This window comes from Strongylocentrotus purpuratus, unplaced genomic scaffold (assembly GCF_000002235.5).
Source record: "Strongylocentrotus purpuratus isolate Spur 01 unplaced genomic scaffold, Spur_5.0 spur5_scaffold_17, whole genome shotgun sequence".
Classification (NCBI taxonomy): domain Eukaryota; kingdom Metazoa; phylum Echinodermata; class Echinoidea; order Camarodonta; family Strongylocentrotidae; genus Strongylocentrotus; species Strongylocentrotus purpuratus.
Genome location: NW_022145602.1, coordinates 24,735,776 through 24,763,702, shown reverse-complemented (window position 1 = coordinate 24,763,702; position 27,927 = coordinate 24,735,776). Strand labels below are relative to the sequence as shown.

Genomic DNA, 27,927 nt, shown 5'->3' with positions numbered 1-27,927 from the left:
TTATCAATATTACTATTATTGTTAATCCAATTTATCATTACTTTTATCTTTTCCCTTTTATTTTGGATGGAGGGGGGGGGGGGGTATTATCATTATTGTTACTCTGATTGTTAGAATTCCTGTGTCTCCCTGATTATCCCCTTTAAGATTGTATATTTACTCATTCATTAACGTACTATGTTTCATGTCCTACGCCATTATACAAAGGCGGACTATGAGATGTAAGCCTATTGTGATAGTTATTATTGTACAGTGCGTCCCAGAAAAAAACGAAACCGAGAATTATCGATGTTTTATTATAACTAAATCACGATTAAGATTAATAAACGCCACATATATGTAAAGCTTAGATCCGCATCATGCACTTGATGCCACTCATTTGAAGCATATTTCACGCTAGAGTGATTAAAAACAATTTGAAGAGAGGGTACCAACAAGTCATTTGACGAGCGGTATCTGAATTTCAAAGAGAAAATTACATTTCTACACAGTCCATTATCTGCCCTTTCATATGACACCCTAATCAGGAAATATGAGCCTTGAATATAGTAATGCTTGTCAAATACCGCCTGCCAAATTATTTTTTGTTACCCTCTCTACACATTTTTACGAATCACTCATGCGTAGAATATGCTTGATATGAGTTGCTCCGAATAAAAGAAGGAAGACCTAAGCTTTACAAATATGTGGCATTTATTAATTGATTGAGTTATGGTAAAACATCGATAACTCTCGGTTTCGCTTTTTCTGGGACGCACTGTATTATCATCAATGTTATAATCATTATTAATACCATCACCATTATCCTTATTGCCACATGTATCGCCATTTTTATATGATGCATGCATACATTGACATTTTGCGAGTCATGCCAACAAAGTCATGGGTACTTTGTACACAAATGACTTCCAATAGGTTCTGTGTATGTATATATATCACGTTCATACATATATAACGTCTTGAATTTTATAATAATTTGTCACCTTATTCAATATTTTTATACTGTTTTTTCCTTCTTCAATTTTGATTGAGTTAAATTTACATACATTTCCACAAAGGGAATACAAGGAGCTAACGAGGTGTGGTACTCATTTATAAAGTTATCACCCTTACGACGTTTAACCGTACCTTTTATTAAGCATGTACAAACTATATATTCGTCCTGATTGATGTTTCTTGAGAACATGACATATTAAAGCTTTTAACTAAAAGTATTCAACAAAACGTTCATTTAACTGTTACATCTTTTATTCTTGAGTTACGGAAACCAAAGAAACAAAAACGAAAAACATCAAATTTCAGGGGGTGCAAAAAATAAATTTAGTCGTTTCTTTTTAGTGAAAAATACACAAATGCCTAGCCAAAGGAATTTCTGTGAAATGGATTGGAAGTTGAACAATTGTTCTGTTTTGTTTTTCATTAAGGCAATCTCATTTGGTATTGATGGATTCCTTGATATTAAATCCATCAATTAACTAAATATTGTACAACTTTATATTAACCTGGACATGTTTTTAGAAAGAAAATAAATTATCAGTGGATTCAGTTGTGGATCCAAGACAACAACGAATGCATAATAATAAAAAAAAGAAGAGGGGATAAATGGTATGCCATTTTCATATATTGAATGTACATGTAAATAAGTAAGGAATGGGGAATGACTGCGTGAAATAACTTCTAACATTTGAAGGAAATATTAATCAAAATGTATAACAATTAAACAACAACATAAAACAACAACACAAGTATAAAAGAAGGTCAATAAAAGAGAGTGGAGTTTTCCTAAATAAAGTGCACACCGAATCTAAAACTGGTAGTAATTTATTCAAATTGGTTTTTCGTAGACTTCATAGCTTCGAATGGGATCTCCATTTTCTTTGAGATATGGTTCGACATAGAGTGACTGGTCACCTCCAATGTACTTGGCATAACCGTCAGGGACGTCAGGAAGAGGTCCTCTGGATCCCTTCTCATCTTGAAGTGTGTCTTTCGATGATGTTGCTAAATCATAGCCACGGCTGTAGATTATAAAATAAAATTAAAATAAATATTATATTCAGATAACATTTAAAGGGATCCGGTAACTTTTTCTCAGATTCTGAAACAAAATTCTGGATTTAGCTCATGATGCAATGATAATTTTAAATCTTTAGGTCAGTCATGAACCCCATGACTTATACAAGCCGATCGCCTGTCTGATTATCAAGATATTTATGTTTGGAATTACAAATTTTGAAAACCGTTCGCCTGACGGTTTTCATAACACTACAGTCTATTGGGGAAAACGAGTTTGGTAAAACCGGTCACTCAAGGATTTTTACTTTGTTGAGGCACTTCTTGATCATTTTGAAGCACAATTGTTTTAGGGCTTCAATATTACACCATATCACAGACACTGATAACACGTAGGGCCGTGTATCTCAGATTTAACATTGTTAAACGATCCCTTTAATTTACTATTCAGATTTCAATTGAATCGTTAAATTATGGGAAGTATAAGTGCGCTGTTAATTATAAACAAAAACATTCCTTGGATGAACTTTCATATTATTTAAGCCCCTCGAAAGTGTTGGGAGCCCAACAAACTTGATGGAAATTTTGTATTTAAATTGTATCATAATGTGAAAGAGGATGTAATTTAAAACATTTGAAAATGTTTGAATTTAAATACATTCATGAAAGAATATCATATTACGTATTTTTTCATCAATATTTGTCTTTGAACGCAATTTTAGGGGGAAATCTTTGCAGAATGCGTCTCAAATGACACCCTCTTTCACATTAAGACACAATTTCAGTGAAATTGTTGGCGAATTTGGGACTCCCAACACTATAAGAAGGGGATGTTAGGTTGCATTTCATGAACATTATCTTTCTTTTCATTGATTTAATAACTGTTCCGACTAACACTTCTGTTGGTTCAGCTACTTTTAAAAGATATATCTATACAATAACACAGACACAAATTACCTGAATATGTCAACATCTTTTCCAAGTTTTAACTAAGTTAGTAAGGATTTTTTCCGGAGTTTATTAGACGTGTTATTCTGTTATATTGTTTTCCATTCTAAGATTATACCTAAAGTGTATCAACAACCACGAAACCACATCTTTCCTTGATTTCGAGGAAACGCTTTCCCAAGTACTGGTAGTTTTACAAATTATGAACGCGAGCGGCGGGGTTTCAACCTCCTTCCATTAGTCCCAGTAAATCGAGTTAATTGGAATTGAGTAATTGATGTTAAAAGGGTAAACTCCTGGAATCAACTGAGAGTTGATTTTCATCATGAAATATGTTTTGCGTAAGGAGAAAATACACTGAAAATATAATTACAAGTTATTGTACAGATCTAGACATTATAGAGTATCGAAGCTGTGAAATCATACAATTTTTTTTTTTAATTTCTTCATTTTCCAAAAGAGCATCAAAAATAATGTCCGAATGTCAAAAACTAATTGAATATATTAGGTATTGGCTGAGATATGACCCGATGAATAAATAAATGTTCTATGGGAACTCAGTGTTATAGTGCTCTGGTTCATAATGTTATGAACCAGAGCACTACACACTGAGTTCCCATAGGACATTTTTGTTTTCTTCAGATGGTCATATCTCAGCCAATGCTAAATATATCCAATTGGTTTTAGCCATTCGGACATTATTTGTGATGCTTTTCAGAAAATGGAGAAAAAAATGAGAAATTCTAATTATATTTTTTTAACGACGTCACTCTTCACCACTCTATACGATTATTATAAAAAACATTTACTTACTTTCTCATGAAGATAACAAACGCAGCCATACACATCAAAACAAGGATAAATAAGATGACAGCTGTAACCAAAAGACCGGTGATAAAGTAATCCCTTCCCTTTTGCTCACTACTAGAATATGCAATGCGCTCTGGAAATGTAGGTTTTCCTCCTGTAGATATTAGTAATTTGGTCATAAGCAAACATCAATTATCATGAGATATATTTGTATTAAATTTCAGTAATTGAAGTTGGATGCATATTTTTCTTAGTACTCTAATATGTGTTTGTATTTGTATTTGCATTTTTGTTTTGTTTTTAATTTGTATTTTCCTTTAAACTTGTAATTGTATTTGTACTTGTACATGTATGTGTATTTTTATCATTTCATTTGCGTGTGCATCAGTTACATTTGTATTTTTATTTGTATTCTTCTTTATATTTGTATTCTCCTTTGTAAATGTGTTTATCTTTGTATATATATATATATCATTAATATATGTGTAATTATATTCTTTATTTTTATTTTTTTTCTTTTCCTTAGATATTCGTTACAAAACAAACAAACAGCTAATTCCTGTACATGATTACAGCAGCCCCGTAAAATATGTTAAACAACATAAAAAGATAACAAGATAAATGATCATAACAAAAAGTTTTGCATGGAAGAAATACCTGGAAAAAATAAGTAGGGAGGTAAATAATAAGCAATAATAATACAATCCAAAAATAGTAAATTGATGCAATATTTTTTCTGATTTGCAAAGAGATGAGCTTAATTTGTAAAGCAGTATCCTTTTTCCCTTTACATTTTGTTTTTCTTTCCCATCTTATGTCTAAAATGATTTGGCTTTTGTTATTCATCACCGTGTTTTGCTCGGTCTTTCAACAGAAAAAATATCATGCAACATAAGAGCTAGTGTAAACTCTCCCGAATTTTGTGGCGGCAGAGAGGCTTTCTCTTATATTACTTATATTTACATGTACAAGGACCAGTTTACATTCTTTATTTTTAATATTTTAGTATGCTACATATTAAGATGATTATCATTTACAGCATAACTATTATTATAATACAAGATCGTTATCATAGTCTGGTACCACACACTATGAATATGACGGACAAAGACATAGGACAAAATATACAGTTCCTCATTCTACCCTCAACAAATGTTGTGGTAGGCAAAGGAACATCCCTTCACTGTCATTATGTCAAAAATGCGTAGAACAGATGGCACATGCATATTCACCTGGTCTACACATGTTTACATCATAGCAGTGAAAGGATGTTCCTTTGTCTACCACAGCAATTGCATATTTTGTCCTCTTTCTTTGTCCGTTATGTTCATAGTGACATTATCCCCGTATATCAGACATTTCTAAGTGCATAATAACCTCCGGTTGGTGGACAATCAGTAGAGCACTGGACAGAATTCCCTCGCCACAAGCCATCTGTGTGACAGTCCCAAGCGAACCAATCAGAGTCGTCGTTACATGTGATGTTGACTTGGTCACCAATCTTGTAGCGAGGCTTAACATTTTCAACGAATGAGACGACGGGGATGATTGGTGGATTGCATTCTGCAAATGAATTATTTAAATATTTACAAAAAACTCATTTACTGGATAATGGTATATTTGTACACAAACAGACAATTGGAGAATATTCAAAATCAATGGCTTCTTCGAAGACTCTTCAATGAATACAGCACAATAATCATTCAAGGAAGCCTCTTCCGAGCGCTTGTGGTTGCCTAAAAAAAGTGCAAATCTTTGATGATTGAAAATGGAACTATGTTTCGATCGTAAACGTAGTTACCTTGATCACGCACGGTACAAACTGTCAAATACGCACACACACACTCTCAAAGAGATCATAAGCTTTTTGAAGGGCGCTTACAATCTTTTATTGATCACATTACCTCTTATCCTCGTATCATTTTTAGAAAATCAACGTTATTACAAATAAATAATGATCGAGTCTTCGTCTTGCAATTTGTAATGTCCCAGTAATTGTCAAGCACCTATACCGTGCGAGTCAAAAGAAAGTTTACACCTAGAAAATTGATAATTATTTTAAAAAATCATCTATGAACAGTAAACGAGTATACATTTTATAAAAGAGTGTTTTATCCCAGATATTTGGTATCAAGTTTTTTGTGGTATGTGTTCACGCTTTGATGAGCAGGAGGCATTGTTTGCGAGAGTGCAAACATCGATTTGCGCCAAAGTTGCTTGTGTTATGTTTGAATTTAAAAAAAAATGGGATTTGGGTATTAATTCGGTCTTTGCAGATCCAAATAACATCCCCAACAAAATTAATCATAACATACATATCAAACATCGGATATCAAATAACAACGAACATTTGTGCGTGTGTGTGTGTGTGACTTTTCCTCTGCAAAAAGCATATGAAATACATTTCATTCGATTCAATCTCTCACTCCGCTAATCCCAAAATAATACATACTGTAGGCATCAGTTTGGCGCAATTCGATTTTTGCACCCTCGCAAACAATGCCTCATTTTCTTTCAAGCGTGAACACATACCACACAAACATAATACCACATTATTTGGGATAAAAAACACTCTTTCATAAGATGTATACTAATTACTGTTCGTAGATGATTTAAAATAATTAGCAATTTTCTAGGTGTAAAATTTTGTTTGACTCACACGGTATGTACATGGTCGAAAATAGGCGAATGTGCATCAATGTGTTCAAAGGACGTTTGTAGAGGGATGGGATTCGATCCCTCAACCCTTCGACTGAGAGTTAATTGAATGAAGCCCTATACCACGACACCTATACATTTTTATTACATGAACTGACTTTACAACAGGCAGCTTTTTAAAACGTATGTTTTGCATACCTTTGGGAGGGTCAGGGCAAACTATGTTTTGGCCTATCCATATTCCATCGTCACATGACACGTCGAACCAATCAGAACCCACGTTACATGTCACGTTCATCCTGTCACCGTTTTTGTATGAGAGACGAAGATTCTGAATGGTTGAATCAATAGGCACTGCTGGTGCACTGCAGGAGGCATGCGATGGAGGAACTGTGGAGAGAATATATGCAAACAATATTATGGAGGCCACGAGAGGTACTGTACTATAAATGGGAAGCGTTGGTTCATATTTTAGGAAATCGTTAGGATATTTAAATTTGTGACGTTCTTAAAAGAATTAATGTGTGAAATAAACATAAAAGTATTGAACAGGTGATTTGAACCTCTATCAGAAATACCTGTACGACTTTGCTCAGTAAATACAAGTTTATTACTCATACAGAACAAACAGTCTTCAAAATATTTACATTAGATATTGTCATTGTAATGGCAATTTAAGCGTTTTTAAGTTTTGGACAGCAACACATAAAAGGAAAACAATATTTATATTTCAAAATTTGCTTTAAATCCACAAATGCTACTATTCACGGTTAAAACTATTCGTCCTTGTCATATGTTAAGGACAATGGAATACAATTAATAGGTGGTAAGATTTTTTGTAGAAGAAAGTTTGTAGGTTTAGGTGTAAAAAGGGAAATCAGATTATGGAAATCGAAGAGATGAAAAGAGAAACAAAAAGAAAGAAATTCATTCCATGGACCTATTCTGATGTTAAAATATCATTTTGGGAAAAATGAACAAAACCTAATAAATCTTAATTGGAAACCCAAAATATCAAAGATTGAAAATATAGTACGTCTATGGAAAGCGAGGCGCTTAACATTTTCTGGTAAAATAACTATAATCAAATCATTTCTTGTTTCTTAAATGCCGGAAATGTAATGAAATTCATTGACTCTTTACTGTATACATTTTTGTGGAAAGGAAAAAAAAAAAAAAATAAAAAGAGAAGTGGTTTGTATGAGTTACTGGATATTGCATTACTTCTCTCACGAAAACTCAACGTGGAAAAAGATAATTGATGGTTTCTTTAAAAAAGTTGGCAATTTACAATATGTGTTAAATAGTAAATGTACAAAAGATGATATGAAGCTTTGTATAAAGAATATAAAAATGCCCCAATATTACAAGAATATGGTATATACTTGGTTTGACTTTAAAGAGATAGTAGAATGTAAGACGACAATTGATTTACAATGTAATAATGTTAAAAGTGAAAACATATGGTTTAACTCAAATATAAGAGATCATAACAAAAATGTATTATTTATTTAAAAAAATGGTTCGATGTAGGCCTTTTGAAAATTATTGATGTAGAAAACTCTAGATTTATGTCTTTGAGAGAAATTGAAGAAAGATTTGAGAAAAAACATGCTTCTTTGTTTCAAGAATATTATAGCATAGTAAATGCAATTCCCAAAGTGTGGAAACAAAATATGTTAAGACAGGTACATGTATAAAATGCGACACGAGAAGAAAATGAAGGTGTCATGAAAAATGATTTAATGAATGTTAACACTAAACGAAAGTCGAAGTTTTTTTACTCTACGTTGTCTATTCATGCAATTGTTAGACCTCCAATATAAGAGAAATGGGAAGAAATGTTAAATAGTACAGAACAAATCGACTGGAAAGTCATATGGTCATTTAATTTACAAGCTATGAAAGAAAACAAAATATCAGAATTCAATTTAAATTTATTATACAACTTATTACCAAATAGGTATAATTTATTCAAATGGAAATTGTGTAACAATCCCTTATGTTTATATGATCATCAGTTACACGACAATCTCCATTTATTTGTAAAATGCAAGCACACAAGATCGTTTTGGTTAAAATTTGGAGACATAATTCGAAAACTTGACAATGTTAATTTTTCTTTTGACAAGTTCGTTTTAATTGAAGGTTATAACTTGAAAAACAAAATATTTAACAGTTTAAATTGTCTTATCATTTATGCAAAATACGCAGTTTATTTAACATTTATGCAAGCAGAAAATCGCAAACTCATGTTTCATGAAGTCTCTATTCTTTGTATTTTAAAAAGACTTATCCACAATCGATTAAAGATCGAAAGGAACTGTAAAACAAAAAAGCTATGCATTTTTTAAAACACTGTTATTCAAGAAAAAGAAACATGTTTTATTTGAACTATGTTAAGATGCTACGATGTTATTTCAATTGATTGTGTATGATTGTTTGATTTGTGCAAATGCATATATTTTCTCAATAAATTCATTTTACAAAAAGAAAATGTACTTTGTATTTTTTGTTTAACAAAATATCAGGTTCTCTGGAAAAAAATGTTATTCTAGATATCAGTGATTATTGTAACGGATTGAGCGCAAGATGTGCGTTCATCTCAGTGCGTGTTTATATTCCTTTTATATTTATATTTTTATACTTCTCCGGGCCCCATTTATGCCATGGTTATGGAACTGGTAGTGGTGATGATAATGAAGAAGAACATGATGATGATGATGACGATGATGATGGTGGAAACAAGGGAGTATAAGAAAGAAAAGATTTCAGATAAAAAAATACCCAAAATATATTTACTTACATGGAGCTGGTATTATCGGCAATGTCGGTGCTGCACAGGATATATCAGGGCCATCCCATAATCCACTTGCCTGACACCGTAAAGTGAACTGATCACTGTTCGTGTCACATGTCACTGTCACTCTGTCATCGTAATTATAGTTCAATTGATAACTCTCAATCTCGGAATATCTCGGAATATGAGGTGCACTGCACAGTGGTGGAGCTGTCATATTCATAGCATTTGGGGGAAAGAAGAAGAAAAGTTCAAAACTGAAACCACTGAAACCTCAAATTAAAACATCACATTATACAGTGCGTCCCAGAAAAAAACGAAACCGAGAATAATCGATGTTTTATCATAACCTAATCACAATTATAATTAATAAATGACACATATCTGTAAAGTTTAGATCCTCTTCTTTCATTTGATACAACTCATATGATGCATATTTCACGCATGAGTGATTAAAATCAATTTGAAGAGAGAAAACCAAAAAATCATTTGGCGGGCGGTATCTGCATTTCAAAGAGAAAATCACATTTCTAGAAAGTTCAGTTTCTACCCCTTCATATGACACCTCATTCAGGAAGAATGAGCAAGGAATAGCAAAGTTCTGTTTGTTTAAATTAGTGCTTGCATTTTCATAATGTTATTAAATGGTTTCGTTTTCACTTGCTGTGTGCCGTAGCAACAAACGGAATTAACATAAGACTTAACTCGGTTTTGTTGACAATCAGTCGTAGACGAAATACTTGATGCATGGCTGATTGTCAACGAAACGGAGTTAAGTCTTTCGTCAATTCTGCTTGTTGTTACGGCAGGCAGCCAGTGAAAACGAATTCGTTTGATAAAAATATGGAAATGCAAGCACTGCTTTAAACAAACAGAACTTTGTCATTCCTTGCTCATTTTTCCTGATTGAGGTTTCATATGAAAGGACAGAAACTCAGCCTTCTAGAAATGTGATATTCTCTTTGAAATTCAGATACCGTCCGCCAAACGACTTTTCGGCTTCCTCTCTTCAAAATAATTTTACTCACTCATGCGTGGAATATGCGTCATATGAGTCGCATCAAATGAAACAGGATGTCTAAGCTTTCCAGCTATGTGTCATTGATTAATTATAAATGTGGCTAAGTTATGATAAAACATCGATAATTCTCGGTTTCTTTTTTTCTGGGACGCAATGTAAATAATTACAGTGCTTATATAGCGCTTAACACTTACTTTGTCAGAAGTCTCTAAGCGCTCTACAATAATGCAGCATAATTACCCTGGCTTTAGCAGTGCAGCTGTTACGCGCGCTGCGTTTCAAGGAATAAATTCCTACCAGTGTACAGCATTGCGCAATATAAATCTACAATTATTATAATTAGTTTAATGTATAACGTTGGGGAGCGGGGTAAAGGTTCGTAATTCCGAATATCCATAGAATAATTCCGAATACACTAACTTGCAATTTCCAGCCTTGGTGGCACTTTCAATATTGTGTGTTACTCCAAGGTTTTAAATTGCGAGGATTTGTTATTTTCAAAGATTTTTCGTCTGACGGCTCATAATTTTGATAGACGCTAACGTGCTATTTTGTTGAAGTTTTGCAATTCCCAATATGAAATAAGATTCATAATTATAAACATAAAAGAAGTTTCGTTCATCTCAACGTACATAATTCTAAAATGATTTAGTTATGTATATGGATGATGAAAATGCCAATTCTATCTATCTATTCAACTGTTGGAAATAAGAACTCTCTCTATTTTTCTAAATTATGATCCATATACATAACCAATTAATGTTTTGGTGAAGGTAAACCGAGCACATTACCATATTAGTCAGATAAAAACCAAATATCTTACGTTTGACTGGTTCTCGACAAGACATTTCCGGTCCACTCCACGTTCCACTGTTGTTACAATGAAGGGTAAAACGATCGTTGCTTGCATCACAAGTTACAATCACGTCATCACCTGAGTTGTAGGTGATTCGGTAGAATGCAATGGTAGAATGTCTTGGAATAACAGGAGCACTGCATTGAGATGGAGCTGCTTGGAAAATATAACATAAAATCATTGGAAAGTGAGGTTCAATGCAACAAGGAAATCACGTATGTAGCATAAGAACATGAATAAATAATCAGGTAGTAGTAAAAACAGCAGCAGTAATAAAACGAAAACAATAATATACCACTGTATAGAAATGTGAGGTAATTAAACACTTAACACATCTCTGAAGCACCTTACATATATCATTACCCTTATCATTAGATTTTGAGCATTATTTCTAGCTCCTCAGCATGTATCCTAATCAATTATTCACAATGACAATATGATAATTCAATGAAATCACAGTCTGTCCCAGGTAAAATGATAGATTTTCTTTTTTTTCCCCCGATAATTAAGTATAAAAAATGTATCAATAATTAGACAAGGACAATGATACAATTTGATTTGATTTTGATTTGATTTTGATTTGATTTATTGGTTTCTGCATCTTTTTTCTTTTTTCATCATACATTTTCATGAACATAATATGGCTTGATACAATATTTCAAGTGTATATAATTTTATACAGATAATAAACGATATTAAACAAATATATTGAATTTAAACAAATATATTGAATGCATAATTAACATACATTAGATGCAGGAGGGCTACAGAAATAAGCAAAGTAGCTTGACGTGCCGGCAGCCCTCAACTTAGATACAACAATACAAATACAAATAAAAAAAGAGTGACTTGCAGAAAAGAAAGGGAAAGGGGAGAGAAGGAGGAGGAGGAGGAGCGTTGGTAATAATACAATAAATCTCATACATCTGTTGATTGAATGCAGGTTCATTCATGAATGGAAAGACGATGCTAGGTCACAATTACATGACTATGTAGATTGTGTAGTTATAACAAAATAAACAGACATCAAGAATAACGTGTTAGGTTCCCACACATATTAAAACAAATGTCGTTTTGAGTATGGTAAAATTTTAATTATAAAAGTTTAATTTTCCATCCCTCTGGTACACGTCAATGGGCCGTATGCATAAAAAGTAGCAATTGCTTGCAAGCACAAGCAATTGCTTGTCAAGCAAAAGATCAAGCTCAAGCAATTGCTTAAATCCGTATGCATAACATTTTGCTTGTGCTCAAACCTTTTGCTTGCCTCCAGCAAGCAATTGCTTACGATCTCAACAATAGCGACGTCACGCCGGTGCGAACATCATTCATGGGAGAACAAAGGCGGGTTTCGCATACTAGTAGTGTATTCAAATGTCATGTGTGTGCGGTAGCCTTTCCTGACATGACATCCTCCCCGTTTTTCATCATGTTCAGGTATGAACCTGTGTGCTAACCACTCAACAGTTCTCTTTGTCGAAACGGAATAGTTTCCGATAGGTCCCGGGAGCAATTTCTTCTCGATTTATTCTACTCATGTACAACTTTGGTTTTTCTCTAACGAGCATAAACATGATGCTTAACCGCGAAAGTCCCGATTAAGCAAGAGCTCAAGCTGCTATGACGGAGCTTGAAAAAACGTAAGCAATTGCTTATAAGAACAAGCAAAAGGTTCGTTTTATGCATACGTTTTTAAGCAATTGCTTGATCTTTAAGCAATTGCTTGCGGACATCAAGCAATTGCTTGTGCTTGCTAGCAAAAGCATTTGCTTGCAAGCAATTGCTTATGTTTATGCATACGGATTCAAGTAAAAGGCTAGCACAAGCAATTGCTACTTTTTATGCATACGGCCCATTGTCCAGGTACATGCGAACGGACAAGTCGTATGTCTAAAATTTGCAAGAAGGCCAAAACATTACATTTTTAATAGGGTGAAAATGTTATTTGTTATAGATACATCAGGCATTTGGGGCGATTTTATTTGTGTTGGTCAAACTCTTTTTTAAATTGTAAACTCTCACAATTGGCACAGCACCTGTCAGTATTCCCTGGATCTAATTTCAGATTCATTCTATTTATCCCCACCATCATGACCATTGATTTGGGGCTTGTCTAATGAGAAAAGCGGTCCAATTCGGAGGGGAGGGGTAAGTGAATGCAATCAAATCAAAATCGAAAGTCTTACATTGTGGAGGTCTAGGACAGGACACCACCTGACCTGTCCATTGACCTTTCTTGCGACACTGAAGGATAAACTGAGCATTGCTGCTGTCACATGTCACAGTAATGCTGTCATCATAGTCATAATTCAGTTGCAGGTTTTTAATGGTTGCATATCTTGGAACGTAAGGGGCGCTGCACTTCTCCGGAGCTGTTACGAAAATGAAAGAAAGATAATATAGTATGTACAACAAACATGTATTAACTTTAAATGTCATTTGAGTATTATTTGATTTTATCTTTAAGTGTAAACGGAGTTAATACAAAATGTAAGATGCTGCTGAGTGAAAAAAGGAAAACAATAAAGAGGTTGCATGATACTACCGACCACGATTGTTAAGTTAATTATACACTGTTGGTCATAATGGTGGAATATTTATTTTTACCCCAGTTTAGGGAAGGATTTTAAAAAATTATTTATTTCTAATAGATCTAGATAATGGCATACATTCTCAGATTTTATTGAATATTAATTTGAGAGTGTTTGTTTTGCGTGACTGCTTAATCATAATTGTGCTACTATGCTAATCAGCTAAGGGACCTACGTCCTTAAGTCATAATTGACAGTAATGAGGATTAATGCCTCACAAAAGGGCACTTATATGTGTCATTCCATCGGGTTGGGTCTTTTCAGCATTTTCACGTTTTTGAATGTTTAGAAGCTATTTACTCAAATTTGAATGTATTTTTAGAAAAATAAAAGTATGTTATATTGAAGAGTAATGTAGTACAGAATAAATAAACATGAAAACAGAAACTTCTTCATCATATTTTTTTTTTGGTGAGAGTTTTACTACCGATGTCCCAGCGATTTTGAGGGTGAAAGTTGTGACATGAAAACATGTCATTTTCATGAACTTATTTCTGGAAAAAAGTTCATCATAATGCAATGTTTCCTACTTAAAACATGTCACCTTTAGGACCCCTACTATGTCTGAGAAGCTCAAGTGAAATGTGCAAAAAATCGGCAAGTTATTTCATATTGAAAAAACACAATACCTACGTTACCAACGATGTCCTAGGCACTTTTTTCGTAACGGCGGTAATTCTAGCATTTTACACAAATTTGGCAGGATATTTTCTCAGAAAGTTTCATCTTATTAGGAAGGTACAACCCCTCATGAACATATGTAGAAAGAATGATGATTAAATCGGTCGGTAAATATAAGAAAACAATTAATTTACCGCGAAAATCGGGCGCGATGTCCTTCGTAATTTGGTAACGTAGGTATGAAATTACGGTGTTTGAGATATAAACCAGCCCGCTAGCTTCAGTTTTCGGTGTTAAAATGACCTGCTAGTTATTCACGAATGCGCAGAACATGTTTTTTGCCGGACTGCGACGACCTACCCCTACAGTGCAACCACAAACGTGAAGATGTCTTAGTAACGTGGTGCAGCCATTTTCGCCCGTCAGCGCCCAAATTGGTACGTAATATGTTTTTTAAGTTATTTTTATGGCCCGAATTATTATCATGGACAATGAAATTCCATGTTTTAAAAATGTAATTCCGTTTTAAATTGTGTTATTTTCAACTTAAACCGGTTTTCAAACCATCACATGTGAGTGAATATTTTACTGTTGTCCCACATACTGATATATGTGTTATAACGAAACATGCAAAATCAATGCCGGACTTTTACCCTTAAAAAGCTAGTTTCTTAAACAGAAATTGAATTTAGTTATAAGAATCCCGTAAATAATGATATTCATGATGTTCCTACACCTCAGATTTTTTCTGACAAGTTTTAAAATAATTAATATTATTTATATGGTGCCATTAATTGTCATTGAACAATGATGGCTAAGCCTAACGAAAAACACAAGTTATTGAACATTGCTTCCTTCAAGTTAGGAAGTTCAATCTGAGACCCGAAATACACAACTTTTTGGGCACAAAAGGGGGTTGAGGGTTGGGGTTGAGATAGAGAAGAATGGGTTAAAGGGGGAGGGCAGCCCCCCCCCCCTCCGATTCAATTAAAATTGGATACATAATAATGTAATGAGCCTCTTTTTTTTTTTAAATATAATTTTTTTTTTTTTTTAAATAAATTAAATAATCATTGATCTGGCTCCCCTTCCCCCTCATCCAAAGGTTGAAGTGAGGGATAAGGGGCTTCAACACCTTCCCTCCCCCTCCAAATAATGATAAATAACAAATATAATTTTTTAACAAAAATTTATAATTCAACACAAATATTAAACTTAAAAGAAAAATCAAAATGAACAACCAATAATAATACCTACTTCTATTTGGGCATGCAACGAGCCAAAAGTGAGGAACTCCCTATCCATCTTGCAATCCTCTGTCTAGTTGTTCCATCCTTAATTCTTACAATTTGATTTTACAACAGATCTAGATAGAAGTACTTGATAATTGCAAACACAACACACGTTTGAAATGAAAAATCACAGAAACAGTTTACAGTTTTGTTTTATTTTTATCTCATTTAATATTCTTTACTCATTGGTTTTTATTTATTTCTTTTCATGCATATTTATTAGATTGCTGCATCCATTTCATTCATGGCTCCTATACCTCCCTTGAGGATTCAGCTCCGGCAGAGAGAGATCAAGAGAGCAGGCAAAATGACCAGTCATCGAAACCTTCCTGGAAAACAAAGATCTTTCCAATCTAATCACTATTTTGAAGAAGATATAAAGTTGATCATTGATATCTATCAATATACCTCTTGTATGAATACTGTTTTTTAATTTACTGATCAAGGGATAAAATATATTTCAGATGACATTTGATGTAGTCTGTCATTTTTCAATGAGTATAAGAGGATAGTTACTCTAATATCATACTGATGTTACTCGGACATGATGTCCGTGTAACATAGGTAACTGGAGGTGTTGAGGTGAATATAGACCATAAATCTTGCAGGTTTCCTTTCAATTGTGTTATCATCTCATTAAATATGTTTCATGCATCAATTAATTGGCACATTTCATGGAATGTAGCCAAGATTTTCTATGCAAGAGAAAAGATTACCCTTTAGAAAAAAACATGATCTGAAGATTGCTAGTTCCTCATTTGTTTCATGTTTATAAATTGATATTATGTTGCTGTGTTCAAGTTTTAAGTATTCTAAACTATTGCTCCCATCATCTAAATGTTTTCCACACACAAAAAAGTGGAGTACAGACTGTGACAAAGTTTCAGATCAGAAAATAAATGAGCAAGTAAAAAAAGATGTCCTTGTAACGTTGGTTTTTTGGTGTGTCTGTTTTTTCATTTTAAATGAAAGTGTGCGAAGGAATACACACAATTCCAGTGGAATCTATTGAAGAATGGGTGTTAAAAACAGGATATAACAATAAACAAATTATTCAACAACTCTGAATTTTGAACCTTCATGTCACAATTTATGACCCAACCCGATGGAATGACCCATATATAGCTGATCGACTCGATTTTTATCCCGGGGCCTCACAGTAACGAGGCCATTGCTTAGCCCCTGAATCATGACTGTACGCAGTGTTTGCTAGGGTACGCGGCCCCTTCCACAAATCCCCAAAACGAAGAAAATGCAATAAATTGTCAAAAATTCAATGCATTTTCCCCCGGCCCCCAACAGGAAAAACTTCTCTGTAGGGCCATGCATTATGGTTCAAGGCATGGCCACACAGAGGAATTTTTCCTGTTGGGGGCCGGGGGAAAATGCAATTAATTTTTGACAATTTATTGCATTTTCTTCATTTTGGGGGATTTGTGGAAGGGGCCGCGTACCCTAGCAAACACTGCGTACAGTCATGATTCAGGGGCTAAGCAATGGCCTCGTTACTGTGAGGCCCCAGGATAAAAATCGTGTCGATCAGCTATATTAGTGCCCTTTTGTGAGGCATTAATCCTCATTACTGTCAATTATGATTTAAGGACGTAGGTTCCCTAGCTGATTAGCATAGTAGCACACATATGATTTAGCAGTCACGAAAAACGAACACTCGCAAATTAATATTCAATAAAATCTGAGAATGTATGCCATTATCTAGATCTATTAGAAATAAATAATTTTTTAAAATCCTTCCCTAAACTGGGGTAAAAAAAATTATTCCACCATTATGACCAACAGTGTACAAGGTATGCACGAAGGAGCAAAGAGGTCCTATATTTAATGTAATATTGACAAGTTGTTGACGATTGATAGAAGGGTAAATAAATGAATAAGGATTAATGTATAATTAAATAATAAATAAAGCTAACCTTCGATCGGCTGTGTGCAAGAAAGGACACTACCCGCCCAAAACCCATCTGAGTTGCACTGAAGAGTAAACGACCTGTCTGTATTGCTGTCACAGGTGATTGTTACACTCTCACCGATGCTGTAGACCAAACGAACGTTTACAGCTGATGCATACTTTGGGATGTATGGACTAGTGCATCGTATAGGGGCTGTGAATGGAAATACAATACGTATGTTTATTAAAATAACATTAATAGTTTAGACAGAGAAAGTAATGATCAATATCTACAGTTCAAAGTAGGAGCTGATGTATTGATAAAATAATATACACGCTCTAATTATGAATAATGTCAAACAGTTTTACGACCAATATTGCAGTGACCAAACTCTTACCCTACTAAACTTCCCAACTTGAACTATTTATACCGATCTCCATCTGATGCTTCGGCTAGACATAGCCTTAATGTTAATCATAGGTCTCGATCGATCCGACGGTTCTAGGACACCTACCCTTTTGACATCCCCCGGATAACCAACCCGCAGTCACCTACCTCCCGGGGTAGTCGTCCTAGAGGGTGGTTGCCCTAGGGGGTAGTTGTCCTAAGGGGTAGTTGTCAGGGGGAAGTTGTCGGGGGAGTAGTTGTCCGGGGGTAGTTGTCCAGGGTGATAGTCGTCCTAGGGGGTGGTTGACTGGGGTTGGTATCCGGGGGTGGATGTCTAAGCGTAAGGTGTCCGGATACGCTATTCGATATTCTGATAATAAAGCCCTGATTAAAATGTTACCTGATCATAAGTCGGGTCTCCAGTTGCGTGCCCATTCATTTACTTGGTTAATGTTCTAGTAAATTCGCAATTACATTGCTATTGGTCAAACTGTGCTTTAAATTTGAATTCTTACAATTTGCACATTAACTGGCAGTTTTCTCCGGATCTAATTTCAGAATTCTTCTAACTCCCTTCACCATCATGACCATTGATATTAGGCTCGTTTAGTGCGAAAGCCAGTCGAAAATTGGAAGGGGGGGGGGGTGTTCAGACGAAAACAATGAATCAAATGAATTTACAATTAAAAAAAAGTCTTACATGGGGTAGGTACGGGACAAGAAACTTCCTGCCCACTCCATCGACCTTTCGTGTCACACTGAAGGTTAAACCGAGCATTGCTATTGTCACATGCCACAGAAATGCCGTCACCATACTCATAATTCAGTTGCAGGTTTTTAATAGTTGCATATCTTGGAACGTAAGGGGCACTGCACTTTTCCGGAACTGTAAAGAAAATCAAGTAAAGATGATAGTTGATACAGCAAACATTTATTTACTTGAAATGGTATTTGAGTATATCTCTGGACGTAAACGGGAAAAACAAAGTATAATGTTGTTGAGTGTAAACAGAAAACACTAAAGTGGTTGGATGCTATATTCTTTTGACTACAACCATGAACAACAACAACTGTACAGTAAATTATAAACGTGTGTGCGTTGGGGCTAAGGTATTATTTACACGTTTTCGAACATTGATAGCTGGGTAGCTAAATGAATAATAAATGATGAATAATTGAATAATAAGAATAGCTAACCTTCTATCGGCTGTGAGCAAGAAAGGACAGTACCCGTCCAAAACCCATCTGAGTTGCACTGAAGGGTAAACGACCCATCTGTTCCGCTGTCACAGGTGACTGTTACCCTCTCGTCGATGTTGTAGACCAAACGAACGTTTACAGCTGATGCATACTTTGGGATATATGGACTAGTGCATCGTGTAGGGGCTGTGAATGGAAATGCAATACGAATGTTTCTTATTATTTCATTAGTAGTTTAGACAGAGAAAGTTATGATCAATATCTACAGTTAATACTGGAAGCTGATTCTGATTTTATCCATAATTTACATCCTACAATTATGAATAATGTCTAACAGTTGTACGACCAATACCACAACAATCAAACTCTTACCCTACTGGAACTCCTAACTTGAACTAGTAATACCTTTCTCTAATGATACTTCGTCTCGACATAGCCTTAGTTATAATAAACAAATTCGATATTTCCGACATTTTCATGATAAGCCCAGTTCAAAATGTTACCTGATAATAACTCGGGTCTACAGTAACGTGCCAAGCCAGTTTCTTTGTTAATGTCCTAGCATTTTGGGCAATTATATTGTCGTTTGTTAAACCCTTTTTTGAAATGTGAACTCTAATAATTTGCACATTCACTTTTTCCTAGATCTAATATGAATATTAAAAATATCGTCCTCCATCATCATGGCCATTGATTTAGGACTTGTTTATTTTGAAAGCTAGTCGAATGGTGGGGGGGGGGGGTAAGTTATAGACAGAAACTATGAATAAATCGAATCAAAAAACAAGAAGAAGTCTTACCTTGGGTAGGTACGGGACAAGAAACTTCCTGCCCACTCCATCGACCTTTCGTGTCACACCGAATGTTAAACTGAGCACTGCTATTGTCACATGCCACAGTAATACTGTCACCATAGTCATAATTCAGTTGCAGGTTTTGAATAGTTGCATAACTTGGAACATAAGGGGCACTGCACCTTTCCGGAACTGTAAAGAATATCAGGTGAAGATGATAAATCGTACAACAAACATTTATCTACTTGAAATGTTATTTGAGTATATCTCTGGACGTAAACAGGAGAAATAAAGAATAATGTTAATGAGTTATAACAGAAAACACTGAAGTGGTTGAATGCTATATTTTTGTTGACCACATCCACCAACAAAACCAATTGTTATGCAAATTGCGAAAGCCAGTCGATTTTTTTTTTTTTTTTTTTTTTGGGGGGGGGGGGGAATTTTAGACAAAAACAATTAATCAAATCGAATCAAATAATTTTTTTTTATTTTTTTTAAGTCTTACCTGGGGTAGGTGCAGGACAAGAAACCTCCTGGCCACTCCATTGACCTTTCGTGTCACACCGAAGGGTAAACTGAGCAGTGCTGCTGTCACATGTTACAATAATACTGTTATCATAGTCATAATTCAGTTGCAGGCCTTGAATCGATGCATATCTTGGAACGTAAGGGGCACTGCACTTATCCGGAGCTGTTCAGAAAATTAAGTGGAGATGATAGTTGGTACAACAAACATCTATCTACTTGAAATGTTATTTGAGTATATCTGTGGACGTAAACAGGAAAATAAAGTATTATGTTGTTGGAAGATAACACACACAACATTAAGTGGTTGGATGCTATCTTTTTTGAAAACCACAACCACGAAAGACAACAAATGTACAGTTAATTAAATACGTGTGTGCGTTGGGGCTTAGGTATTATTTACAAGTTTTTGACCATTGATAGCTGGATAAATGGATAATGATTAATGAATAAATGATTAATGAATAAAGCTAACCTTCTAACGGCGGTGGGCAAGACAGGACACCACCCGTCCAAAACCCATCTGATTTGCACTGAAGTGTAAACGACCTGTCTGTATTGCTGTCACAGGTGATTGTTACACTCTCATCGATGCTGTAAACCAAACGTATGTTTTCAGCTGATGCATACTTTGGGATATATGGACTAGTGCATCGTGTAGGGGCTGTGAATGGAAATGCAATACGTATGTTTAATAATATAGCATTAGTAGTTTAGACAGAGAAAGTAATGATCAATATCTACAGTTTAAACTAGGAGCTGATGTATTGATACCATGATGTTAATGCTACAATTATGGATAATGGCGAACAGTTTTACGACCAATAGCGCAGCAATGAAGCTCTTACCTTACTGGACCTCCTAACTTGAACTATTAATACCAATCTTTTTATAATGTTTTGTGTAGACATAGTCTTCGTTATAATCACAAATGTTGATCGATCCTACATTTTAATGATAAGCCAACATCTAAATGTTACCTGCTAATAAGTCAATTACAATTACAGTTTGCACAGTAATGGGCACTTTTCCCTGAATCTAATATTAAGATTTAATATATCTTCCTCCATAATCATAAACATTAATTTGGGGATCGTATTTGACGGAAGTCAGTCGAAATTTTCCTGTCAGAGGGATAGGTTTCAGATACCAATGCACTGCTGTTATCTTGTTCACCTCTTTATAAACCTCAATTAATAAGGCAGCATATATATTCATATATTTCAGTCGTTGTCAATGTTTTTGATCTAAAGTAATCGAAATTTTGAAAACTAGTAAACTTGACTTTTATAGGTGTTCTTTTTTTGGTCCCGTATATATTTATCGTCTGTGACAATAATGGATGCATATATGTTTTAAATACCCGAGACGGGTGGCGGGCACGACTGCATTGGTCCACTCCATAGCCCAGTGGTTTCACACAGAAGACTAAACGGTTGAATGCTGGTATTGTCACATCGGAATGTCACACTGTCTCCAAGGTTATAATTCGGACTGAGGGTTTCGAGCGTTGAGTATCTCGGGACTGAAGGAGCATTACAGTTCGTCGGAAGAGCTAGAGTTAAGGGAAACAATTTTAAGTTACTTGCTTCACATCTGTACGAAATGTGAACAATTACTATGTTATGTCTGAACCCTCAGTGTGGTGGATTGTGTAAACCAAACTAAACGAAAACAATATGTTTTACTTTCACCAAATTGTGAATGCGTCTCACGTAATAAAGTGCAACAAGAACATATATACGGACTAAAGAACAAACGAACCAATCACGTATGCAACACATTCAGCAATACCATTTGGAAAAAAGTGCTCATCAGCATTAATACTAGCATTGCGAGTTCATAGTATTTTGGCAGCTAGGGATTCATTCGGGTAATTAAGTTGGACTCCGTTCAGAACGTTTCGTAATGGGACGAACATATTCACGCCCCGTACAACCTGACGCAGTGTTAGGGGTTTTGATGCATTGTTTAGATTCAAATCTTAATAGAAGCAAAGTAATCCTAAACCGGGTACGGATTTGAATATTAGCTTACCCGTCGATTCAGGGCAGGATACAATAGGTCCACTCCAAAGTCCTTTGTTATGACACTGAAGGTTGAAGGTATCCGAACTGGCATTGCACGTCACAGTAATTTTGGCCCCAAAGTTGTAGTTGAGACGAGGATTTGTAACATGTGCGTGTGCGGGAATGTATGGGGCACTGCAAGGAATGGAACCTGTAAAAAAGGTCATAATAAAGTATTTTAAAGTGATTTTCTTTCGTTATTTCTTAACAAGAAAAATACTTGTACATTGCAATTTGAGATTTATTAATACCTCACGCATTATTATGCAGTGACAAATTAATTGTTAAGAGTAATGAAACTTCGAAGTTTAAAGATCATGGAAAATACTTCGACGTTATTTTAATTTTTCTTCTTTTTGATTTAATTCAACATGTATCCCTTGAAAATGGTTTAATGTGTCTTGATTATAGACGGTAATTGATATCAGCAATTGTCTTCTGTCCGTACTTGCGGGGGAGGGGGCATGTGAGGAAAGAAAATTCCTGTAAAATACATCACCTAGTTTGTAGTACATCACTGTTTGCTTGGGTCCTGTGTGGCATTAAAATCATATGTGTTTATTCGGAAGAGATATTATTGTATGTTTTATCCCGTTACCTTTGTAATTCTGCTCGTGTAAATTTTTCCTATATACCAAATCGATATCAATTAGCAGCATTGTGTGTATAATTGCCCTTCTTTTTTGCACAAGTATGTATTGAATCATAAAGAAGCTCTTTAATAAAGTGAGGAACAGCCATTTCATTGTTGTTTTGTTATTTCATAACCTTTCAAATCAAGTTGCTACTTACTCATATATGTATTGTTTAAAGACTGAATTTATTAAATCCTAGGTTTTTATATAATCCTTATAATATATGAATAAAAAAGGGCCTTATTTATTGTTCTTCGATCCGACTGTTTGTGGATTTATCAGCTAGTTTTGGGCATCATATTTGTTTGGAGTTTTTACAAAAAAATATTATATTTTGAATCGTGAAATGAAGATGGACTGCTCCTTCACATTTTCAATTATGCATAGTCCGAAAATGAAGTTGGTTCCTATATTGATATCATGATTTGGTTTATTCTGGTCACACCAAGGATGCAGCGTAATTAATTGACACGGGACAAACATTGTTAAAAAAGATAAGCAATGTGTTGTACGGTCCATTGCACAGGTTCACCTCATGGTCAATTTGCCAAAAGTGCCGTTGCGCTGACAGAGGACTCGATTCGTGAACTAACAGCGCAACTACAACTATTCTGATATGGCGATAAAGGGGATGTTGGTGTACTGTTTTTAATATAGCATGGATTTAATAAACACTTTATTCCTCATCACCTCGTCTATAATGCTTACTTCTACTTCGAGGTATCAACTATTCTGATATGGCGATAAAGGGGATGTTGGTGTACTGTTTTTAATATAGCATGGATTTAATGAACACTTTATTCCTCATCACCTCGTCTATAATGCTTACTTCTACTTGGAGGTATCAACACTTAAACACATGTATGAAGTTGTACCAATAATGCATTCAGGACATTTTATAGCATGGATGGGCTAGTTTTAAAAAGTTCATCAAGCGACTGGCGATGTGCTATTCACCAATTTCCATTTGATAAAATGCATAGAAGGTAAGATTTAAAATGCTAAAGGGCAATAACCAATATGATAACATTACTTTGCATTTGGTGTACATTGATATGCGGTATGGATTTGGGGTATTCAGAAATGGTACCATAATGTATTCAATGTTTAATGAATCCATCCATTTTACAATTAATATCTAAGCTTTATTAACGAACCTTTGTGTGGATGGTTTTATTTCTGTCCAGTTTTTGGCTTGTTATTTGTTTTACCTGACTGCTTAAAGAAAGCGCGTGTATGCTTGAAAGTAATCTATCTAAAAATATTTCTGTCAAACGCCTCACCTGGTTTGTGGCATATGATATATGTTTGGAATTTGGTTGAGTATGGAGTAAACGTGCAGATCTGCTGTGTCAAAGTTAGTAAGCACAGCTAGACACTAGGGTCATAGTAATTGTGGTGGTAATGTAATGTTATCATGAATCTGATTCACGTACCAAATTATAGACAATTGTTCGGGATATGCTGATTTATATCAACATCATTCTGCCATACATATATATTTTAGGTCCGAGAGCCAAATTGGCCACTATTGGTTGCGAAATCTCCAGTGTTCCTCGTGCCAATATAAAATACATGAGCCAAAACCTTGTTTCCTAATAATTTAAAATTGCTTAACTTTCCCTCTCGTTTCACTAAAAGAGCTCACATAGTCTGTGGTATCTGACATTATTTGAAAGTGAAGAAAAAACATATATTAAACGCGTGCCTTTCTCCAAAAAGGACAGCTCACGACGAAACTGATATCTATGAGGTCTGAATACTGATCAGGACCGCTGACGAGCTGCACACCCGCATCACTTGTATTGTATTATATATTCCAAGTCCCTTTATAGCTTTGCAGAAGAGAACAAAATGCGTCGGGGTACTTTTCTTAGTTCAAAAGGAAATATGATCTTTAAAATTGTTTTGGAGAACAACACATTTAATCATAATTAATGTTTAATTCACTGATTATTTATTAGATAGTAACTCAGTTCCATCTGGTTATTCTTGGGCAATAATCGAGGGTATTTGTTACTCCATTTGTATATACATTTTGTCTCTAAATTTTCCTGGAAATTCAAAAATGAAAATACATTTTATCAAACACCTGCTTTGTTCTATAACATCTTAACGTTGTTTTACAATGTTTCCAATTGACGGACGATAGCAGTCATTTAATGTACATTGCGATAACATTATGCAGAGTCTTTCCTTTAAGAATTGAACTTTAATTATTTATCAATCTATTGAAAGATTGTTAACCACAAATTGCCATTGGTTAATTCTGACTTGTACACCACCTGAATATGTATGAGGTCCGTGCGTGAGCCGCATACCTGCTCTGGAGCTTGCCAAATCAGACATAGACCATAACAAAGTGTATACATCAACACGTGATCTAGTATCGGCACTGAGTATAGCTGAATGCGTAGTGCCATTGTAGAAAAAAAAGAGAAGTGACGATTTTTTTTCTTTGAATGATAACAGTTTACTTTGATAAAAATGGAAATAAGAACGGAAATAAATTATTTTGCCTGAAACCTATTATTGTTATTTTGTTCATTTATCTCCCCTATATGATATAAAATATATGATAACCAATTTAGATAATTATTATGTACAATAAATGCAGTCTTGGTGAATTGCATTCATCGAAAGCTAGCAGGTGAACAATATTATCGAGTAGACCAATGTAACATTTAATGTTGGTCTTATATTGGCGTTGTCCATTTTTTTTAAAGTGCCATTTGCCTGTTTGACCTCTACCCAGCCTGTGTACTGATCAGGTCCGCGTACGAGCCGTAAACACACTTTGTGTCCGTGTTAACTTTTGAATTATATTAAACATTGGAGTAAATTCATTTGTCCCCCTTATTATATTAATGTTCGAAATTTACGAGATTACGAGCTAAGGTACAAAACAAACTCATTTCAAATCAACGTTTTTTTCAGATTGGGGCAGTGGAACAACGATCTGGCTTCTCTTCCATCTAGCCCATATCAACATTGAATAATATTCAGAATTTAAGTTTTATATAATAGGCTTCTAGCTTCTGAAAACATGATATATGAAGTGATGTTATAAGCTGCAAAGTAAACCTTAGTGAGTGCCTTGCTGTCATATTGTTGGTATGACTTCTTGTTCAATGTAGAGCCCCTTGATTCCAGCCCTCACAATCAAAGGATGATTTAGTGGTCTAACCACCTCCAAAACACTCCACGTAAACTATTCCCCAGCCCAAAGGAGTCCCTTGCATCCAGTTCCAACTTGGCCTTCTTAGCTAAGCCTCAACCGCCTAAGGACAGGTTAATTACGATGCAGTATTGCCATGGTCAATCATCTCACAATCGGAAGTGTTAAACATTTGGAGTAATATTAATCATAACGTGTGAAGTCGGTGACTTATTGGATCAGATTATTTCTACTGCCACTTGTAAGCTTGACCTGGACCCAGCCTGAATACCGATCAGGTCCATAGACGAGCTTAATGCCCGCTTCACTTGGTACTTTATTTGATTAAATGTGCTATTATCATTGTCGACAGCGTAAAAGTGCCATTGTAGAAAAAAGAGAAGTGACTTATTTTTTTCTATGAATGATAACAGTTTACTTTGATAAAAATGACTGGCTAACAACGGAAATAAATTATTTTGCCTGAAACCTATTATTGTTATTTTGTTCTTTTATCTCCCCTATATGATATAAAATATGATATGATGAAAAATATATGATAACCAATTTAAATAATTATTATGTAAAAGAAATGCAGTCTCTGATATCTTAGGTATATATTTCATTCAAATCGATTATAGGGTATTCTTAAACTCAACCTCACAGAAGGCAAAGACGGATCAAACTATTGATGTGCGCCTGTTACATATTATCTGAACGTATTTAGGGTAGTTGCATACGAAATCGCTGACAGGAAATAAAATTCATATACAAAAATGTTATGCTAATGTAAGTAATTTATTTTCATACCATTCTCTGTAGAATCATAACACAATATTATATTACAACATTTGCGTTGTAGCATATGAAGTGCAAGTCTGAGTATAGATTATAATATATAGGTTTAAGGAATAAAAATCCGAACATCATTAGATAAACCACTTTCTTATTAAATGTTCTTAGTCCTCTTTAATTTTTCTTATTCGTATTATTATTATTATTATTTGTATTACTATTATTATAATTGTTTTTATAATGCTCATTAACATTAGTAAAAGTGTGTATTGTTATAATTTATCATTATTGTTATAATTAATATCATCATTGTTTTCATGATTTTTATAAATCCTGTTTGTTCCTGTTTATAAACAAAATGCGTTATATTTTATACACCGTTAAACAAATGAGGACATTGTGAGCTACGGTTGTTTATCATTTTTATTATCACTATTGTTATTATAATTACCATCGTCATTAACAGTGTTAGTACCATTTTCATAACTATCATTACTTTTGTTACTATAATTATCATCATCATTAACATTATTATTTTTAATTATCATCATTATTATCACTATCCTTGTCAGCACCTTCATCGTAATTGTTATATGATGTATGCATGCATTTATATTTAACGAGTCAGAATAAAAAAATCCAAGGTAGTTTTGTACACAAATTATTTCCTATCGGTTCCGGATATATATACATATTTCATATTTAATTCATTGAACATATGTCACTTACTTATAATAGCATTTCTTTTTTCAAGCTTAATAATCGGGGCAGCGCCAGGATCGTCACAACGTGACTATCATGTGCGCTGTATAAGAAGCCACCATTATTATTATTATTATTATTATTAT

General features: G+C 34.5%; 1 protein-coding gene and 1 long non-coding RNA gene across 2 annotated transcripts; one reads left to right on the top strand and one right to left on the bottom strand.

Moving 5' to 3' along the window:
* Window positions 1-906: 906 nt before the first annotated feature.
* On the bottom strand, window positions 907-20,015 carry LOC755306 (zona pellucida sperm-binding protein 3 receptor-like). The gene is made up of 11 exons (XM_030988324.1): window positions 19,902-20,015; window positions 19,254-19,287; window positions 18,602-18,787; window positions 17,539-17,727; window positions 13,293-13,478; window positions 11,074-11,259; window positions 9,236-9,439; window positions 6,628-6,819; window positions 5,149-5,334; window positions 3,775-3,925; window positions 907-2,018 (listed from the first exon to the last, which is right to left on the bottom strand). The coding sequence occupies exons 1-11, from the start codon at window positions 20,013-20,015 to the stop codon at window positions 1,826-1,828; spliced, it is 1,821 nt and encodes a 606-aa protein (XP_030844184.1). The 3' UTR covers window positions 907-1,825.
* On the top strand, window positions 14,569-16,526 carry LOC115924954. The gene is made up of 2 exons (XR_004064504.1): window positions 14,569-14,755; window positions 15,834-16,526. It is a non-coding gene; the product is annotated as an uncharacterized LOC115924954 (long non-coding RNA).
* Window positions 20,016-27,927: the final 7,912 nt, after the last annotated feature.